General features: G+C 40.8%; 1 protein-coding gene across 1 annotated transcript; it reads right to left on the bottom strand.

Annotated features, from left to right (window-relative positions):
- Nucleotides 1–3,087: 3,087 nt before the first annotated feature.
- On the bottom strand, nucleotides 3,088–15,647 carry fbxo21 (F-box protein 21; the record flags this gene model as incomplete). Its single annotated transcript, XM_080432771.1, has 12 exons — nucleotides 3,088–4,052; nucleotides 4,922–5,079; nucleotides 6,145–6,335; nucleotides 6,782–6,914; nucleotides 8,136–8,312; nucleotides 8,955–9,091; nucleotides 9,203–9,339; nucleotides 10,381–10,527; nucleotides 12,629–12,750; nucleotides 12,957–13,066; nucleotides 13,867–14,002; nucleotides 15,409–15,647. The coding sequence occupies 12 exons, from the start codon at nucleotides 15,645–15,647 to the stop codon at nucleotides 3,793–3,795; spliced, it is 1,947 nt and encodes a 648-aa protein (XP_080288897.1). The 3' UTR covers nucleotides 3,088–3,792.
- Between the last annotated feature and the right edge of the window lie 1,214 nt (nucleotides 15,648–16,861).

The following is a 16,861-nucleotide window of genomic DNA, read 5'->3' as shown; positions in this document are numbered from 1 at the left end:
GCGTATGTGCGCGAAAAAAGTCTGGTGTAGATCGGCCGTTAGACGCCCTGCTGTGTGACTCCACCTGACCTGACTGCCTCTCCACAAGGAAGTCAACGCAAACATCTGGCATCCGCGAGGTCCTAAACCCCTCAGCTATTAATAATCCAGTGGTTCTCAAACTTTTTAATTTCAAGGACCCACCCACACCCACAGTTTGAAAATAATTAAGCAATCGTCCCTTATTTGATAAATTAAGTTCAAAGCAGTGGTGGAAAAAAGTACTCAAATGTTTTACTTAAGTAAAAGTATCAATACTGCAATATAAGACATTTTAAATGTCCAGAATTCTAAATTTACTTGATTAAAAGTACAAAAGTATTGGCTTCAAAATGTACTTAAAGTACCAAAAGTAAAAGTACTAAAATGTTTGAAAATAGCAGATCTACAAGCTCACAACGCGTCGCATCGGCTATTTTCAAATAGCCTAGGTATAAAATAGGGCTAAAGTGGTTAATTATGTTTCATAATGTCAGAATTTATATCTGAAATGTAACTAGTAACTAAAGTTTTCAAATAATTGTGAGTAAAAGTGGAGTAAAAGTGCAATATTTGCCTCTGAGATGTAATGGAGTAGAAGTTAAAGTATTGGAAATTGGAAATACTCAAGTAAAGTACAAATACCTCAACATTGTACAGTACAGTACTTAAGTAAATGTACTTAGTTACTTTCCACCACTGGTTAAAATTCGTGTCCCTGAACTGATAAGGGACAGTCTGGGACTGGAACACACTTTGTTTCTTATTTTTGGGAATCAATTCAATCAATGACACACATCTTACAAGATCAAACAGCTCATATGAGCTATATAGCCTACATATGGGTCAGTGTTGTGACTAAATGGGGTTGGCAAGATGACATATTTAGAACTTTTATTTTATGTATCAGGTTTGTTAAAAAGTAAATTGGTTTTAGTCATGTTGGTTTCATCTCATTTTAAAAGACATTTGAACCATTTTTACAAAATGACAGAATGCAGTTGAAAGTTTAGAAATATTAAATATTTTATCCACTTGAAGTGAGTGAAAGTCTATCCAAGTTGCCTTGCTCAAATAAAATGTTAATTATTTTTTCACTTGAAGACCGCATGCCTTAGATTTTTTTTCTTGTTGGTCTGCAGTTTATGCCACAGGGGAGATGAAGCAGTACCTCTTCAACTTTGTGTTTGTGTTTAATTATGTATACCTACCTGTTCCACCAGAACAACTGTCTAGAGAGCCACTTGATCCACGAAGCGCTTCCTCCCTTTGTTTCATAATGGTCAGTATTTGAAAATAGTAGATCTACAAGTTCAACGCACCACAATGCAGTACAGTGAGATTATTTAAAAAACTATTATATACATTTTGAAAACTTGTGAAAAGGGACATTCTGCGTAACGAGTACTTTTACTTTTGTACTTTAAATATATTTTGATGCCAATACATTTGTATTTTATTTGTAGATTACATGCGGGATTGGATTGAGACTTTAACTTAGTCTAAACATTTGAGTACTTCTTCCACCACTGACCAGTGGGGGAAAGTAATTAAACTAATTAACTCAAGTATTGTAGGCTACCTAAGTACAATTTTGAGGTATTTTTTACTTTACTGGAGTATTTGCAATTTTTAATACTTTTACTCCACTACATCTCAGAGGCAAATATTGTACTTTTACTCCACTACAATTATTTGAAAACTTAACTTTAGTTTCTATGGTAGTTAATTTGTAGATTTTGATTATTACAAAACATACATTAAAGGGATATTTCACTTTCAAATAAAAAACATTAAGAATATATATATTTTTTAAATGTAAAAAGTAATGGAAAAATCACAGCCCCCTCACGCATTAGAATGTCCTTCTAATGCGTGAGGGGGCCGTGATTTTTCCATTACTCTTTTAATTTATTTTGTATATATTTTATGTTTATTCTATTTTAAAGTGAAATATCCCTTTAACCACTTCAGCCCTATTTATACTTTGTTATTATGTGATCATTTGAAAATAGTCAAATACTTTTGTACTTTTACTTAAAGTGATTTTTTCCTACATTGTGGTATTGATACTTTTACTTCTGAGTACTTCTTCCACCACTGGTCCTACCCATCAGCAGGATCTAAATTGTCTCAATGAAGTGAAGGGAGATCACCTTCAAACGACTGGAGGCAGATGTGCTATATTGTATTAACATACTCTCAGATTCATTAAAATAACATTTAATTCTGGAACCAAATGGACCGGTTCCATTTGGACATGGACTTAAATTGACACTAAGGATTTTACAGTGTTAAAGAATCCTGCAGATTTCAGCTGTGAAGTGTGAACATGGCAAATGCTGTAATTTAAATGGATATTTCATTTTTTAGCATGTTTGGTGTCATTTTAACAGCTACTCAGGCTTTTGTGAGAACCCCAAACAGTTTTTAAGTTGCTCGATTCAGGATTTGAATATTCATTTTATCAGACACGCCCCCTTCCTATACAAACCCGTTGTAACTTCAAACAAAATTTTAACCATATTAGATTCACCTAATATGGTTCTTTTTTTCACTTGGCTCTCGAGGCAGAGCGGCCGCTTTGGAACGGGAAGGTTCCCTGTTCAATCCCGGGCTCTCCCAGAGTTGTGTGTCCTTGAGCAAGACGCCGAACCCCTAATCTTCCCCGATGAGCAGGTTGGTGCCTTGCATGGTTTCCTCCACCAGCGATTGATTGATGGCGGTGTATGAATCATTGTAAAGCGCCTTGGATAAAGTAATTGAAAAAACACGGCCCCCTCACGCATTAGAAGGCCAATATCAGTCACCAGAACCAAGGACGGGTGTTTTCAATGAATCCAACATGGTTAAAATGGAGTTTGAAGTTACAATGGGTTTGTATAGGAAAGGAATGAAAATCAAATATCTAAACACTGAATCAAGCAACTGAAAAATTGTCTGGGGTTCTCACAAAAGCCAGAGTAGACCTTAAAATGACCCCAAACATGTTTGAAAGTGAAATATCCCTTTAAACCCTTCGTCCAATATTACTATTGAAAGTAGCAAACCGACAGAGAAACAAAACCTTGAAACGTTTTATTTTAAATTTCCTCATTGCTCATTGTCATTCCTGTTTCAAGTCACTGTGATCCTCATTTGGTTCCTCTTTTTACACATAATTAATGAACAGCTCAACACATTGATGAGCCCTTATACTCTACAATGTTTAGCTTTTAAATATACAGAAAAAAATACCACATTCTAGAAATGTGAAAGTCAAAACTTTCATAAGTGCATGAATTATGATTAAAGGAAGTGACACGTGGATGGTGTTAAAAGCAAAGTTCACTTCATCTTTTTGTTTGTATGTGTGTTAGTCTTTGTGTGTGATTGCAAGGGGATGGTTTTGTCCAGGCATGGAAGCATTCCATGGATTCAGGATCGGAACATGTTTATGTCTGGCTACCGATCCTGATCTCATTACTCCTCTTTAATATCAAATCCTCCAGTAGATCATTTCAATAGATCAATACTGAAAGGGTATCGTGCAAAATTACAACTACTGCCTAATTTCTCCTTAGGCAAGCTCAACAGTCTCTGGAAATATGGCTGACTGGTATAGCCGTCGCTATATCCTACACAAAGTGAAATTAGCGTTACACTTGTGAATGAGACCTGACCTGAATATTCAGTGAATACTGTAAAACAATATCAAGTTGGCATGTGACAAATGGCTGTCCAGAGGGAAGTATCTTCCTGGGCAGTTAGGGGGTTTGCTGGATCCATGCTTTGCTACATGGGCGTGGCCTGGTGGTTGTTTTGGTCCGTGGCGGGGGGGCCCTGGTCCTGTGTGCCAGCAGCAGCAGCACCGCTGGGGGGGGCCGGTCTGTGGTAGAGCTCCTGCACGGTGCCCAGGGTCTCGGTCATGTCCTCTGGGTAGCGCGTCTGAAGCTCCTCGTTGGCAACGTAGTGGGTCTCGGTGAACTCGGAGAAGTAGCGGCCCACCTCCGGGTGGCCGATCTCCAGGGGGGCCGAGTGGGGCTCCAGGTTCTCTGTGAAGAGCAACCACAAGGCACAGGTGTGTGTCATATACTTTGTGTAAAGAAGTTCTGGCATGAATTGGTGTGAATGCTTAATCTATTCTCTGTCATTCGATGTGCCGGGCACAGACAGAACATAGCAGATCTACAAGCTCACAACGGGTCGTGGCGCATTGTGAGCTTATAGATTGGCTATTTTTGGCATGCGACACTGTCATGTGGAGAAGCATAAACTCAAGATGTATATGGAAAGACAGGAGAAGTGACCACTGCCCTTCTACCACAAATTAAAAAAATAGCAGTGAAGAAGCCTATTCGGTTCTTAAGTCTGACGTCATTTTGTAGTCCGACGTCACGTCCGGGTCCAAAAGGCACCAGCGCCGTCCACTCTTCATTGTAAACAAACATGTTGGAACCCATAAATCTTTTTACAATAACCTCCTTTTTCAGAAATGAACCATTGAGGGTAAATAAGGGTCTTAATGCTAATATCATAGACAGTAAAAAGTAGGCTAATATATATATTTATATTTGTATTTATTTATTATTATTATTAACATTATAATATATATTTTTTATATTTATTTATTAATATATATTTATATATAGATGTAAATAAAAAAACGATTTCCTCTTCTTTTTGTCGTTGCCAGGAAAGCGGTAGAATGACACTTTAGTCGTTATTTTAGTCTCAGATCTGTTAAAACAGCGAGGGACACAACACTTCGCATATTGGGAAAATACACACTGGGACCCGGAAGTTATTCTAGCGGGGCGCAACGTCACGTCTGAACAACCGAATAGTGTTAAGAATACTGTGTGTGTGTGTGTGTGTGTGTGTGTGTGTGTGTGTGTGTGTGTGTGTGTGTGTGTGTTCTCACCCTGTGCAGCGTAGCGACACGTGCCGTCCTGCACCAGGACGTTGTAGAAGGGCTGGTTGGCCCCACTGGACAGCTGCTGGACCCTCATGGTGGTGATCCACTCCTGGCTCATGGTGCACTTGGGGTCCCAGCCGTAGATCACACAGTTATAGCCCGACCTGATGGAGGGGGGGGGGGGGGGGGGCGCACAAAACATTTTCAGATGGGGGTCCGCGGCCAAACACATATCATTTTTCGGGGTCCTTGGCACAAAAACGTTTGAGAACCGCTGATGTAGAAGACATTTGTATAATCGGCACTCAGGTCCTAAATGGGTTAAAACAGGGGTTTTCAACTGATTATGAACCAGGGACCACCACCCTGACTAAGAATCAACCTGGGGACCACTGTTGTGTTGGGAGGGGGGATATGGGCGTGGTGTGGGGGAAAAAGCTTGAAATGAAATACTGACTGGTAAGGGCTTAAATTCAAGGTGAATTAAATCAAGCCCTCATTTCCTAATAACGATGACTCAACCAGGCAATCCGGTACAGTTTCCCTTGAGATTCCAACTCCCTTTTCTGTGGAAGTTCTTGACGTCCGACTTCCCAGTAACTGACAACATTGACGCGTCATTATACGTCACCAGGTCATTTAGTGCGCCGTTTCTCAACTAATGGTCGATACAAAATAAATAAATACCGTATACAAATCTTCACTTTCCTACATTACCAAATGCATGGTCAGGGACCACATGCAATACCTTCACGGACCACCAGTGGTCCACGGACCACCAGTTGAAAACCCCTGGGTTAACCCATTGAGACCTGAAGCCGATTCTACATGTCTCCTAAATCCCAACAGTTTTCTGAAAAACTTATGTTTCTATATCAGTGGTGCTCAATCTTTTTCATGTCAAGGACCCCCAAAATTATATGTATTTGGCCGCAGACCCCAGTCAAAATATCTTGTTCCAGGGACCCCCAGAAGCAAAGATTTGAGTTAAAAATGTTCGCTTTAAAAATATATATATTCAAAGATTTGCACACATTTTCACGATTTTTCAAAAATAGCAGATCTACAAGCTCGTAGCGCGGCACTCGGTGCCGCGCTATGAGCTTGTATATCTGCTATTTTTGAATAGCCCAAAGTGTAAAATAATGCTTTTTAGCTCAAATCTAAAAATGACACAGTTCCAGGTCTTAATGGGTTAAAAAGGTCCTATTATGGGAGTTGCGACCCACCTCTTGTGTTTCATGACGAGGCCCACAGAGTACTGCACCTCCCCGTGTTCTGGAGCGCTGCGCCTCTTGACTTCAGGCTCCACCGGGTGCCTCTTATGCTGGATGTGTTCCAGCGTGTGCTGCACCAGGTAGCCCACTGCCCCGTGCTGGGAGGGGTCCAGCGCCTGGATGTGCTGCAGAATGTCCAGCACCTGAGATAAGGGGTTGAATGAAAGATCAATAACAAAACATGTAGTGTTACAGTGTGGATTAACAATTATGATGGTTCACTCTGCAATTCAAATGCCTGCCACATGTAGTCTATCGACGGTGTGCTTAAGTTAGTTATTGATTAACTATTCACCTCTTACTTAAGATGTACAGTAGGCCCTGGTCACTCCACCGCACAACGGAGTTGGGGGTCAGAAATAGCAGATTCACAAGCTCACAACGTGTTTTGAGCTTGCAGATCAGTTATTTTCAACACGTGACTCCGTCGTACGGTACGACTAAGCATAAATCCCCTGTTAGAGTGTTACTGACTGCTATTAACTCACTCAGCAAAACAGGGACATTTTTACACACGAGAAAAGCTCATAAGAAGGAACGCCCTCCAATAAAGAGGCTGAAAGATAAAACCCGGGTTCTGTGTCTTGACCTTCTCTGGCCAGATGCCAAGGTGGAAGTAGAGGCGAGCCTGCAGCAGCAAGTACTGGACGTTGTCGGGATTGATGGTGAGGTAGAGGTCCAGCGAGTCCCTCAGCAGCTGGTAGGATTTCTCATTACCCTCTCTGCAAGGAGCCACACAACAACGCTCAAGTTAATGCAGATATGGAGGTATACTGCTGCCATGGCAGAAAAAGGAACAAAAGGATCAGTATGAAAGGTTATTTTCATGTTATGACATACAAACTTATCTTGTTATAACAATACACTTTACTATTCATCTTAGTTATTATGTGATAACTTATTGTTATAAAATAACGTGATAACAACATATTCTTATAACCGTATATAAAAGTTATCACATTATAAGTTAACAAGATGAATTTGAATCTATGTCATAACATGGAAATACCTTGTAATGACGTGACACTGATACTTGTATCTTTTTGCAACAATACGCTTCCATAACCCAACCAGAAAGTAAACTGATCCTATAATTTAAGCATCCATCAATACAACTATTCCAGTGTCTCTCTCTCCCTGGTCTGGAGCCCAGACTGGACTATTTCTCAACACTAGACTTAGCATGAGCCAACGTTGCATTCAATATAAATGAACCTTGAGGGTGCCCATTCCATTACAATGCATGCCCATTGCCCATCCTTTGAGACAAATAACCCACTACCTGTCCCAGTGTCCCTGAGATGGGAGAGATTCAGACACATTCATTATTTGGCCAGACACTCATCTATCGATCCACTCCCCAGTCCACACCTGCTCACCCCTCCTCTTACCAGCCGTTCATATACACCAAGTGGCCGTGTTTACAATTTTAATGTAGACCCTTACCAGTGCTGTAGAGTAACTAAGTACATTTACTCAAGTACTGTACTTTTTTACTTCAGTATTTACAATTTAATACTTTTAGTTCTACCCCACTACATCTCAGAGGAAAATACTGTACTTTTACTACAATTATATGAAAACTTTAGTTACTTATTGTTATTATTATTATTATTACAAAACACACCAACCACTTCAGCCCTATATATATTTCGGCCATTTGAAAATAGCAGATTGATAGCATTGTGAGCTTGTAGATCGGCTATTTTCAAAAGATTTGTTATACATTTTGAACTGGGAGATTGGGAGATTCTGCACAATGAGTACTCTTACTTTTGGTACTTTAAGTATATTTTGATGCCGATACTTTTGTACTTTCACTCTACATTTTGAATACGGGACTTCTACTCGCAATAGAAGTATATCTACAAGTACATCGCAGTATTGATACTTTTACTTTTAAGTAAAACATGCGAGTACTTCTTCCATCACTGACCCCTTACCCTCTCTTTCCAATGTTCAGCAGGTTTCCAACCATCCTGAGCAGCACCTCTGTGGTGCTAATGGCACTGTAGTAGTCTGCTGTCACCTGGTGGCCGATGAGATACTCGCACTCCTTAGCTGTCAGCTGCTTGCCTTTACCAAAGGCGTCGATGTAGACAAAGTCATAGATGTCTACGCTGCTGGAGGGAGGACATTTGGTCAATGCAACATTTAAACAGACAAGTCATTCATAGAACCTCATGCATTGTGTGACTGATTCACAAGAATGGCCTCGAGCTCGTGGTTACTGGACTGTAGGCGAGCGGCCAAAATTAAATTGAATCAGGGATCAAGAAGGTTCAAGGCCAGTTAGAAAAGGCTAAACTATAATAACCTTGTTTCTGTTTATTTTTAAAGCAGTTTTGTTAGTTTCGTTTATTTATTTATTTTTAAATGCTTACTATCCACTCCAAATACTTGGCTTATGTATGAAATAAATTGCCTATGAAATAAAATGACAAAGACAAAAACTAAGGACAGTTTCTCAATGGTTTTAGTTTGCTTTAGTTAGTTTTGCAAGCTCACAAACACAGTTTCAGTTAGTTATCTTTTTCTTTTTGTAAAGCCGAATTTTTATTTAATTTAACTAAAATGTGTGGGTAATTAGGATTGTAGTAGCATAGCTAACCCATAGAAAATAAGTCCGTTTTGAAGGATTAAAAAACCCCAGACATTATAGTCATTGGTTGAATGCTATTGACTGGACAGGTGGCTCTGTACTTCACCACCCCACCACCACCTGCTCATGGGCCACGAGGGGAGAGAGGTTAAGGACATACCCTGCTGGTTTCTGGCACCAGCGTAGAAGGAAATGATTGGGGAAGTTCACGGGCTCCAGCTGAACGCCCAACTTCCTGGCCAGCGTCATGTAGAGAACAGAGAGGCTTATGGGAATGCCCGTATGGCGTAGTAGCACCTGGAGGGAAACGCAAGTGTCATTTTATGTAAGTGAATCGAGACAATTAGTGTAAAATGTGTGATGCCTATGAAAAGAAGTCCTGGAGAATGATATCTGAAAATCATATACCTGGTGGATGTAGGAGTTCAAAGGGTTGTAATAGTCAAACTCATTGCCCTTGTATTGCAGCTGCTCGTAGAGGACACAATTGAGGGCGCTGACCACTTGCCTCTGGAGCTCAAAGTCCTCCACGACGAAGCAGTCACCTGGATTACAGATCAGATGAGAACATTTCATGAGAACATTAGCTGAATGGTAATGCATAATTCATGATGTGTGACTTCAAAAAATGTCATATTTCTATTTGAGGCAAGTGTTGACATGTCTCGATAAATAACATGACACTACGCGTCTCATGTTATGTTCTGAGATTTGAGCATTCATACTGTCCTGAGATTTGAGAATTCATACTGTCCTGAGATTTGAGCATTCATACTGTCCGCGACTCGCCGAAGTCAGCACCACTGAATACATTTAAATCGATTATACAAAAATTATCGATTTCAATAAAATAATCGATTTTGGGGAATTTGGGAATGTTATTATAGGCAAGAGGTTTCATAGTCATACATTAAAACAAAATACCTAATCTATAATCTGCGAGCTTGTAGATCGACTATTTTGCTATTTCTGTGTGACCCGTTGTAGGTATAAAATAGCAAAAGGGGCATAAATCAGACTAATCGATTCAGTTGAAAAAGTGATCAACAGAAGGATCTATAATAAAATAATCAATAGTTGCAGCTCTACGTTTGACTGTTTTAATCATAAAAAGGCACTTGAGAGAGAAGCCTGGGCTATGGCCGTTCAAATGCCCAGGCCACTTCTAATGCACTTTGAGAACATAGCCTGGAGCATAACCTGGACTTTTCTCCATGAGTATAACTACAGTCCTCTCAGTACAGGGTTGTGTACTAGCATGGAATGGCCTTCCTCTGCGTATAAGGGATTGTGCTACATTTCCATCTTTTAAATTCAATCTGAAAAGATGGTTGCTTGAAAACCAAAGCTGCAACCATTTGTGATCTTGTTTTAGGTTTATTTTTATGTGTTCCCTATGTAATGTTATGTAAATGTATTCCACTGTTTGTCTGTCTGTTTTCGGATTTTATGTTTTCTGTGAGGACTGCGGATGAAAACTAGCATCTTTGCTAAATCCGGTGTATTTACGTCCATGTGACGTCCATTAATATGCATTGTCCTGTCCAAATAAACAAATCAAGTTAAAGTAAAAGTCGAAGGCTCACCTTGAGCGATCCTCAGACTGGGGTGGGAAGGATTCTTGATTCTCAGCATCTTCTTCACCTTATCTGTGATCTCCTCCAGCTGGGATGATATGCTGTCTACGGTGACATCTGCCAAGGGGTTACAATACTGGTCCACCAGCACAGCACCTAGGACAGCGAGGAGACCAATACTGAATATGGTTCAGACACAGCTTTTACTTTACATGGCATATAAACTTTAGAGCCTGACCTATAATATATCGGTTTGGCTGATTTATCAGCCATTGTTTCACTTCTTTTTCACTTGCAGATTTTCTATTTTTGAACACCTTTGAATAGGACTTGTAAGATTGTTTCTTTTTCTTTTCTTTTTACAAAATATCGGTTGAAACATCAGTACTCAGTCGTCTAGAACTGTCCAAAATCAGGATTGGACCCAAAAATATGGCATTGGTTGGGCTATATAAACCTTAGTTTAGTTTCAGATTTTAAATTACTTTGCGATTACATAAAGTGTAACATGCAAAGAAACTGAACATTTAGTGGTTTTACATAATACCTGGCTGCTCTGTAATAACACCAATACTTTGCCCAAAGATTTCCACCAAAATGTGCAGATGTATACAGGTTTTCTAAACATCTAAATAGTAAATAAATGATTGACTCCTTTCCCGCTGCCAGTAGACAAGTATGCCTTTCTGTTTTTCCACCCTGGCGTTTCTCGTTCGATGTTGTGAACGCATCAGATCATATGGGAATAAAATTACAGCTATATCCACTAATTATGATGTTCTTTCACCAGAAATGAGTATGAGCTTCATGGACATGCATTCATGAAATGCCTGCAAGTAGTGCTTGCTTTCTCTCACCGTCACTCTCTGCCTCACTATCGTTCTCAGTCTCTCTGACCAGAGCCGGTATGCAACTACAACTACCCAAACTGATGACAATAATTGTTTTGGGATTGCTTGCAATTATCAAGAGGCACGGGGTTGGAGGGGAATAATAAAAGGTTCTGAAAGATTTAATTAAAAAGATTACAGTAGTAATCTTTACTCGCACACTGTCCTCGTGAATAATTTTTTCTGGTTCGCACGCAAATGCGAGTGAAATACTCGCACTGATGAATGAGAGTGAAACAAGAGACTGGATCGCCAGGCTTACTCACACTCGCACTGTAACATTAGAGCCAAGGAAAAACTCTCTCATAGAATCGTGCTGGAAAAAGGGACAAAAATGAGCGTGTCTACCTGGGAGTCATGTTTCCATCACAGCTATTCGGAGCTGGAGCAAATAAATACCTGTGCCTACTCCAGTCATTTATCCCGGGAATGAATGCTGATTATAACCTTTCGCACTAATGACAAAAGACAAATGTTAGTGAAGGTTGGTGGGTTTTTTGTCCTGTGGGAAAGGGACTTATTTTAGTAGTGTCTATAGGAGGTTGGTTTAGCACTGTGTGTTCTGTGGATCAGTTCCCCTACCTGGGTAGTCACCTCTCCTCAAGGGCAGACATTGACAGTGAAGTACACCATCGCATCTGCTATGCCAGTGGGGCTTTTGCAAAGCTTTGTAGAAGGGTCTTTGAAAACTCTTGACTTGCTGGCAAAGACCAAGCTGCTGGTCTACAAGGCAGTGAGTTATCCTGCCCACGCTCCTATATGGTGCAGAGAAATGGACCACCTACACTGTGCAGTAGACACATAAGAGCCCTGGAGTCCTACCACCAGAGGTGCCTGCTTAAAATCCTGCACATCACTTTAGATGATTATCAGTTTTTTGTCATCTATTTTAAGCGTTAAACACATCTTGTTGCAACGTATTTTCATGTAACGCTAAAGCAGAAAATTGCTATTGAGACTACTGTTACTAGGCATTATGGTCAATGGAAAAAACACCAAACAGGTTAAAGCAACATTCTGAGACCTTGCACTCTTCATAAACAAAACTGGTTTGAACACAACTGGTTAGATGGTAGAAAACATTTGTTAGTAAGTAAGCCAGTCGGAGAGGCTTATTGTCGGTACAGGCCGAGAATGAGGGTGTCTATCCCCTTTTGAGGTGGAGCGCAACACCTACCATCAGCTCCCAGTACTTACCACACGCGGCTTACCCAAGCTGTGCTATTCACACGCCGAGTTGGTGGTGCCCGGGATCAAACCCAGAACCTTGCGGTCCAAAGGCGGTTGCTCTACCGACTGAGCTACCCAGACACACCCCATACCCTACACCAGCATTATGAAATCATAGTCCATGTGTGTAGTAGTACCTTCTAGAGCTGCCTGCTGTTCTGAAGGCTGTTCCAAAAATGTCTTCAAACTCCTCAGGATGTTCTGTTGTCTCAGGAAGTAAAGGATCTTCTTCGCATAGTACTTCAATGTCAAGCTTTTTCTAAAGAGCAGTACAAAGTAATAAATATAATGACACAGTTATACATATACTCATATCATGTTAAGTACAGTATGAACTGTGGATACACAGTAAAATTCCAAAGAGGTTACAACTTGAACTAAATGGACACTTAAGGGTCCATTTGTACACTCTTATGAGATTAATGAACACAAAGGATTTTACTGCGGCTACAGCACGGCTCTCACCTTTTGTCTGTGTTGAGTATGAAAAGGAGCTCATCTTCACAGAAGTGCTCCGGTGCGCCGAGTGACTCAATCTCTGCAAAGCTGTCTCCCAGCACCTGACCGACGCAAGGCTGTGTCACAGATCTCGGGGTTAGTTTGAAAACTTGCAAACTCAAATACTCTGATGCACACACAAAAACAAAACACTCATATATCAGGCAATTCAGTTCACAGAACCAAATGACATTCTAATCTAACATTAGCTACTGTAGAAGAACTATGCCTGCAGCAAATATTACCGCAGGACAGAGTTTGCAATAAACATCAAGCAGGCTTAAGTTGGTTTCATTGATCTCCATTGCTAGAGTAGACTACTTTTTTAAATTTTCTTTCTGCCTCATTTGGCCAGTGGCACACCACTGACACAAAAATGGGGTCACATTCGTTCTACTGCTATGCCACCAGAATGTGGAATGCCCTACCAACAGACATCAAAAAGTGTGACTCTTTAGCCCCCTTCAAAAACCGCCATAAAAGAGCACCTGTCTGCAAATGGTAACTTGTCTGATTAACGTCTAACTTTAACACCAGAAATGACCCCCCCACGCCCAACTGTTTACAGTACATATATGTTTTATTGCTACTAGTGTTGATGTCTAGGATATATTATTGTATGTCTTTACATCTATGAATTTAATACACAGGACAACCATTGAAATAAACCCTCAGGGCTTTTTGTTTTATCCTTTTAGCACCATTGTATAATCCTTACCACTGTACTATTTGCAAACTGTTAATAAAGTATTCAATCAATCAAAAACTGACAATCTATTAATAGCCTACTTTTTAAATTACCATAGGGCAGGCTTCAATTCTAATCCAACATAGTGAGAGTGGTAAAAATAAGGTTGAGCTTAGAGGGGTTACTTACAACCTCTGTGAAGAATCTCTTGGAGATTGATTCTACCGTCCTTCGGATCTGTAAACCAACGACATGTCGCGTTCGGTATTCTCTGAGCCAGTCACAAGACTCATTCTGACGATAATACTTCTGTAATCTTGGCCATCTGTTGAGAACAATTAATGCCATGGTTCAAATACAGTTTAAAAACATCGGGAGCAATACCACCAGACTCAAGAACAGTTTCTATCAAGCAGCAATTAGACTGCTGAAGTCTTAAGAGCTAAGCCTGTGGCCACTGCACAGACTGAACTGAACTGTGTTTTTAATGCAGACTGAACTGATCTGTGTTTTAAATGGACTCTCCTTTACATACTCTTAAATTATTATGCACATTAGACACTTTGTTGTGCACTTTATTCTACTTATATGCTTATTCTCTATCTATTTTTAACTGCATTGATGGGCCAGCCTGCACAATTACGAATTTCTCCCATGTTACTTGTAAGGTGATTTGACAAAAGTTTGATTCTGAGAAGCTGTTCAACTTTTGCGAATACTTCCTAATACTGGCATCATTTAAAAACAATACATGTTTAGTTTATATTACTAAAGTTTAGCATACATTCTTAAACGTATCCATATGATTGCTCAGATCATAAAAACACAAAATCAGCTGAGAGTAGTGACAAGTTCTGACAACCAAGCAGTACAGCAGGTAATTGCCTCCCTTCTCTCTGTAAAGACAAAAGCATTGCAATCTGCTGGATAATAACTTCTCAAAGGTGGGTTTGTGGGAAGAAGAACTGCATTCTTTTGTATTGCACATGAAACATCCAAGGTCACATGAACAAAAACACTCTCAAGATTTCTACTGTGGAGTGTCTTAAATTGACTGCAGTGCATAGTAATGCCTGTCTGTGGCCTGATGATGTTAAATTACATCAGCAGAATCTGTCAACAGTTTGACAGCTCCTGTGGAATTTGCAGCAAAAGAAAAAAAACTACCCTTTTTAACCCAACTGAGAATCATTTTGGACATCTAAAAGTAGCCTGCCAACAATGGTGGAAAGTAACTAAGTGCATGTACGTAAGCACAATTGGGAGGTATATGTACTTTACTTGAGTATTTCTAATTTCCAATACTGAGCACTTTTACTTTTGATACTTTATGTCCATTTTGAAACCAATACGTTAGTACTTTTACTCAAGTACATTTTGAATTCCAGACTTTTACTTGTAACAGAGTATTTTTTACATTGCAGCATTGGTGCGTACAGCACGAGTAGAGTACAGCAAATGGGGAGTACTTTTCCCACCACTGCTCAAACTGACTGCATAGTAAAGCCTGCCTGTGGCCTGGTGGACATGATGTTAAATTACATCAGCAGAATGTCCAACGGTTTGACAGCTCCCAGTGGAATCTGCAGCAAAAGAAAACCCCATTTTAAACCCAACTGAGAATCTTTTTTTTTGTTTTCTTTCTAAAAGTAGCCTAACCAAATAATAATCAGATCAGGAAAACGTGTCTATACCACCCAGAGAGAGAGATCTAAATAATAAAATCACCACCTGAGTTTGTACTGGTGTCCCCAGACCTTCCCTCTGCCGTGACACACGTCATGGAGCCTCTTGCAGCTGCAGGAGACATTACAGATGTCGTCGTGCTGGAGGACCGGGGAGCAGAGGATGTGTTCCAGCAGCTCCGCCGGCAGGGAGGTCAGCTTCTTGGCGTTGTTCTGGGGCTCGGAGACGGTGGTACCGTTGACGCTCTGTGACGAGAGCCGCTCTCTGGCTCCCTGCGTCGCCATCTTTACTGTTTACCCCAGTTCTTATTACATCATTGCTCCGGCCCGGCCCCTTTATGGCGCAGGGGGCGGGGCTTAGGGCGGGGACAGGAGCCCCCGATTCCCTCCCCTTCCGGTGGATTGTAATAATAATAATAATAATAATAATAATAATAATAATACAAATAAAACTATCTTAATATAAAAATCCAATCATAAAATATAATTGAACATCAAAGCTTATGAATCTCACTGAAAATAAATAAACATGAAAAACAAAACACTGAATTTAATCTAATTAAATATTTAAACTAATTAGTCTAGACTCTAGCATGAAGTTAAAAACAGAGATTCAATATATTATTAATGATTCAGTGCATCTTCCAATAGGGCGGGGCCTATAATATCGGCTTTGACGCGCCTCATGAGTGTAAACTAAATAATCATCATTAAATGGGTCGCCTGGGTAACGCGACTTTTAAACCTCGCGGCACACCGTAACCATGGCAACGTCCACACACAGATCGGAGGTCTTGTGTGCAACGTCAGAGGACTCCTGACGTTGCACACAAGACCTCCGATCTGCGTGTGGACGTTGCCATGGTTACGGTGTGCCGCGAGGTTTAAAAGTTGCGTTACCTGACTCAGGAGGTTGCCTCTATTGACCAATCAGAATCGGCCACGTCAGAGCCAGGCGATGTATAAATGCTCAGAGAGAGTCTGCATTAGCCCTACACTTTGAACTCAGTCTGATCCTACCGTCTGTAGACAACAGTCCAATAGAGAGAGAGAGAGAGAGAGATAAAGAGTCATGACAGAGTACATGGACTTGGTTAATATGCTGCAGCAGCAGAGGTCAGAGACAGAGCATGAGACCCAGAAGAAGAAACCACGCCTGTCCCGCCTCCGATCGCTGTTTGGGAGGCGCCACCGGCACCGCGGTGATGACATCATCACCATCAAGGCATGTCCTCACTGTGCAGCCATCATCTTCAAGGACAACGTCAACGGCATCAGGATCCACACCAACGTGAAGGTGGTGGAGGACGTCCAACCCTCCAATATCATCAGGACGGAGGAGGACAACGATATCTTGTACCCACACCTTAACGGCGTGGTGACTTGCGCCGCCTGCAGCCGTGAGTTCCCCTGGACCACACCCTCTGGCAAGGAGCAGCCACGGAGCAGAAAGGAGAAGGTTCTGTTGTTTCTGGGGAGGCTGGGGCTCAGCGGCAAGA

Source organism: Gymnoscopelus braueri (genome assembly GCF_963280865.1).
Source record: "Gymnoscopelus braueri genome assembly, chromosome: 7".
In the NCBI taxonomy this organism is placed as follows: domain Eukaryota; kingdom Metazoa; phylum Chordata; class Actinopteri; order Myctophiformes; family Myctophidae; genus Gymnoscopelus; species Gymnoscopelus braueri.
Note: the sequence above shows the minus strand (reverse complement) of the source record. Positions and strands in the feature narration are given on the sequence as shown.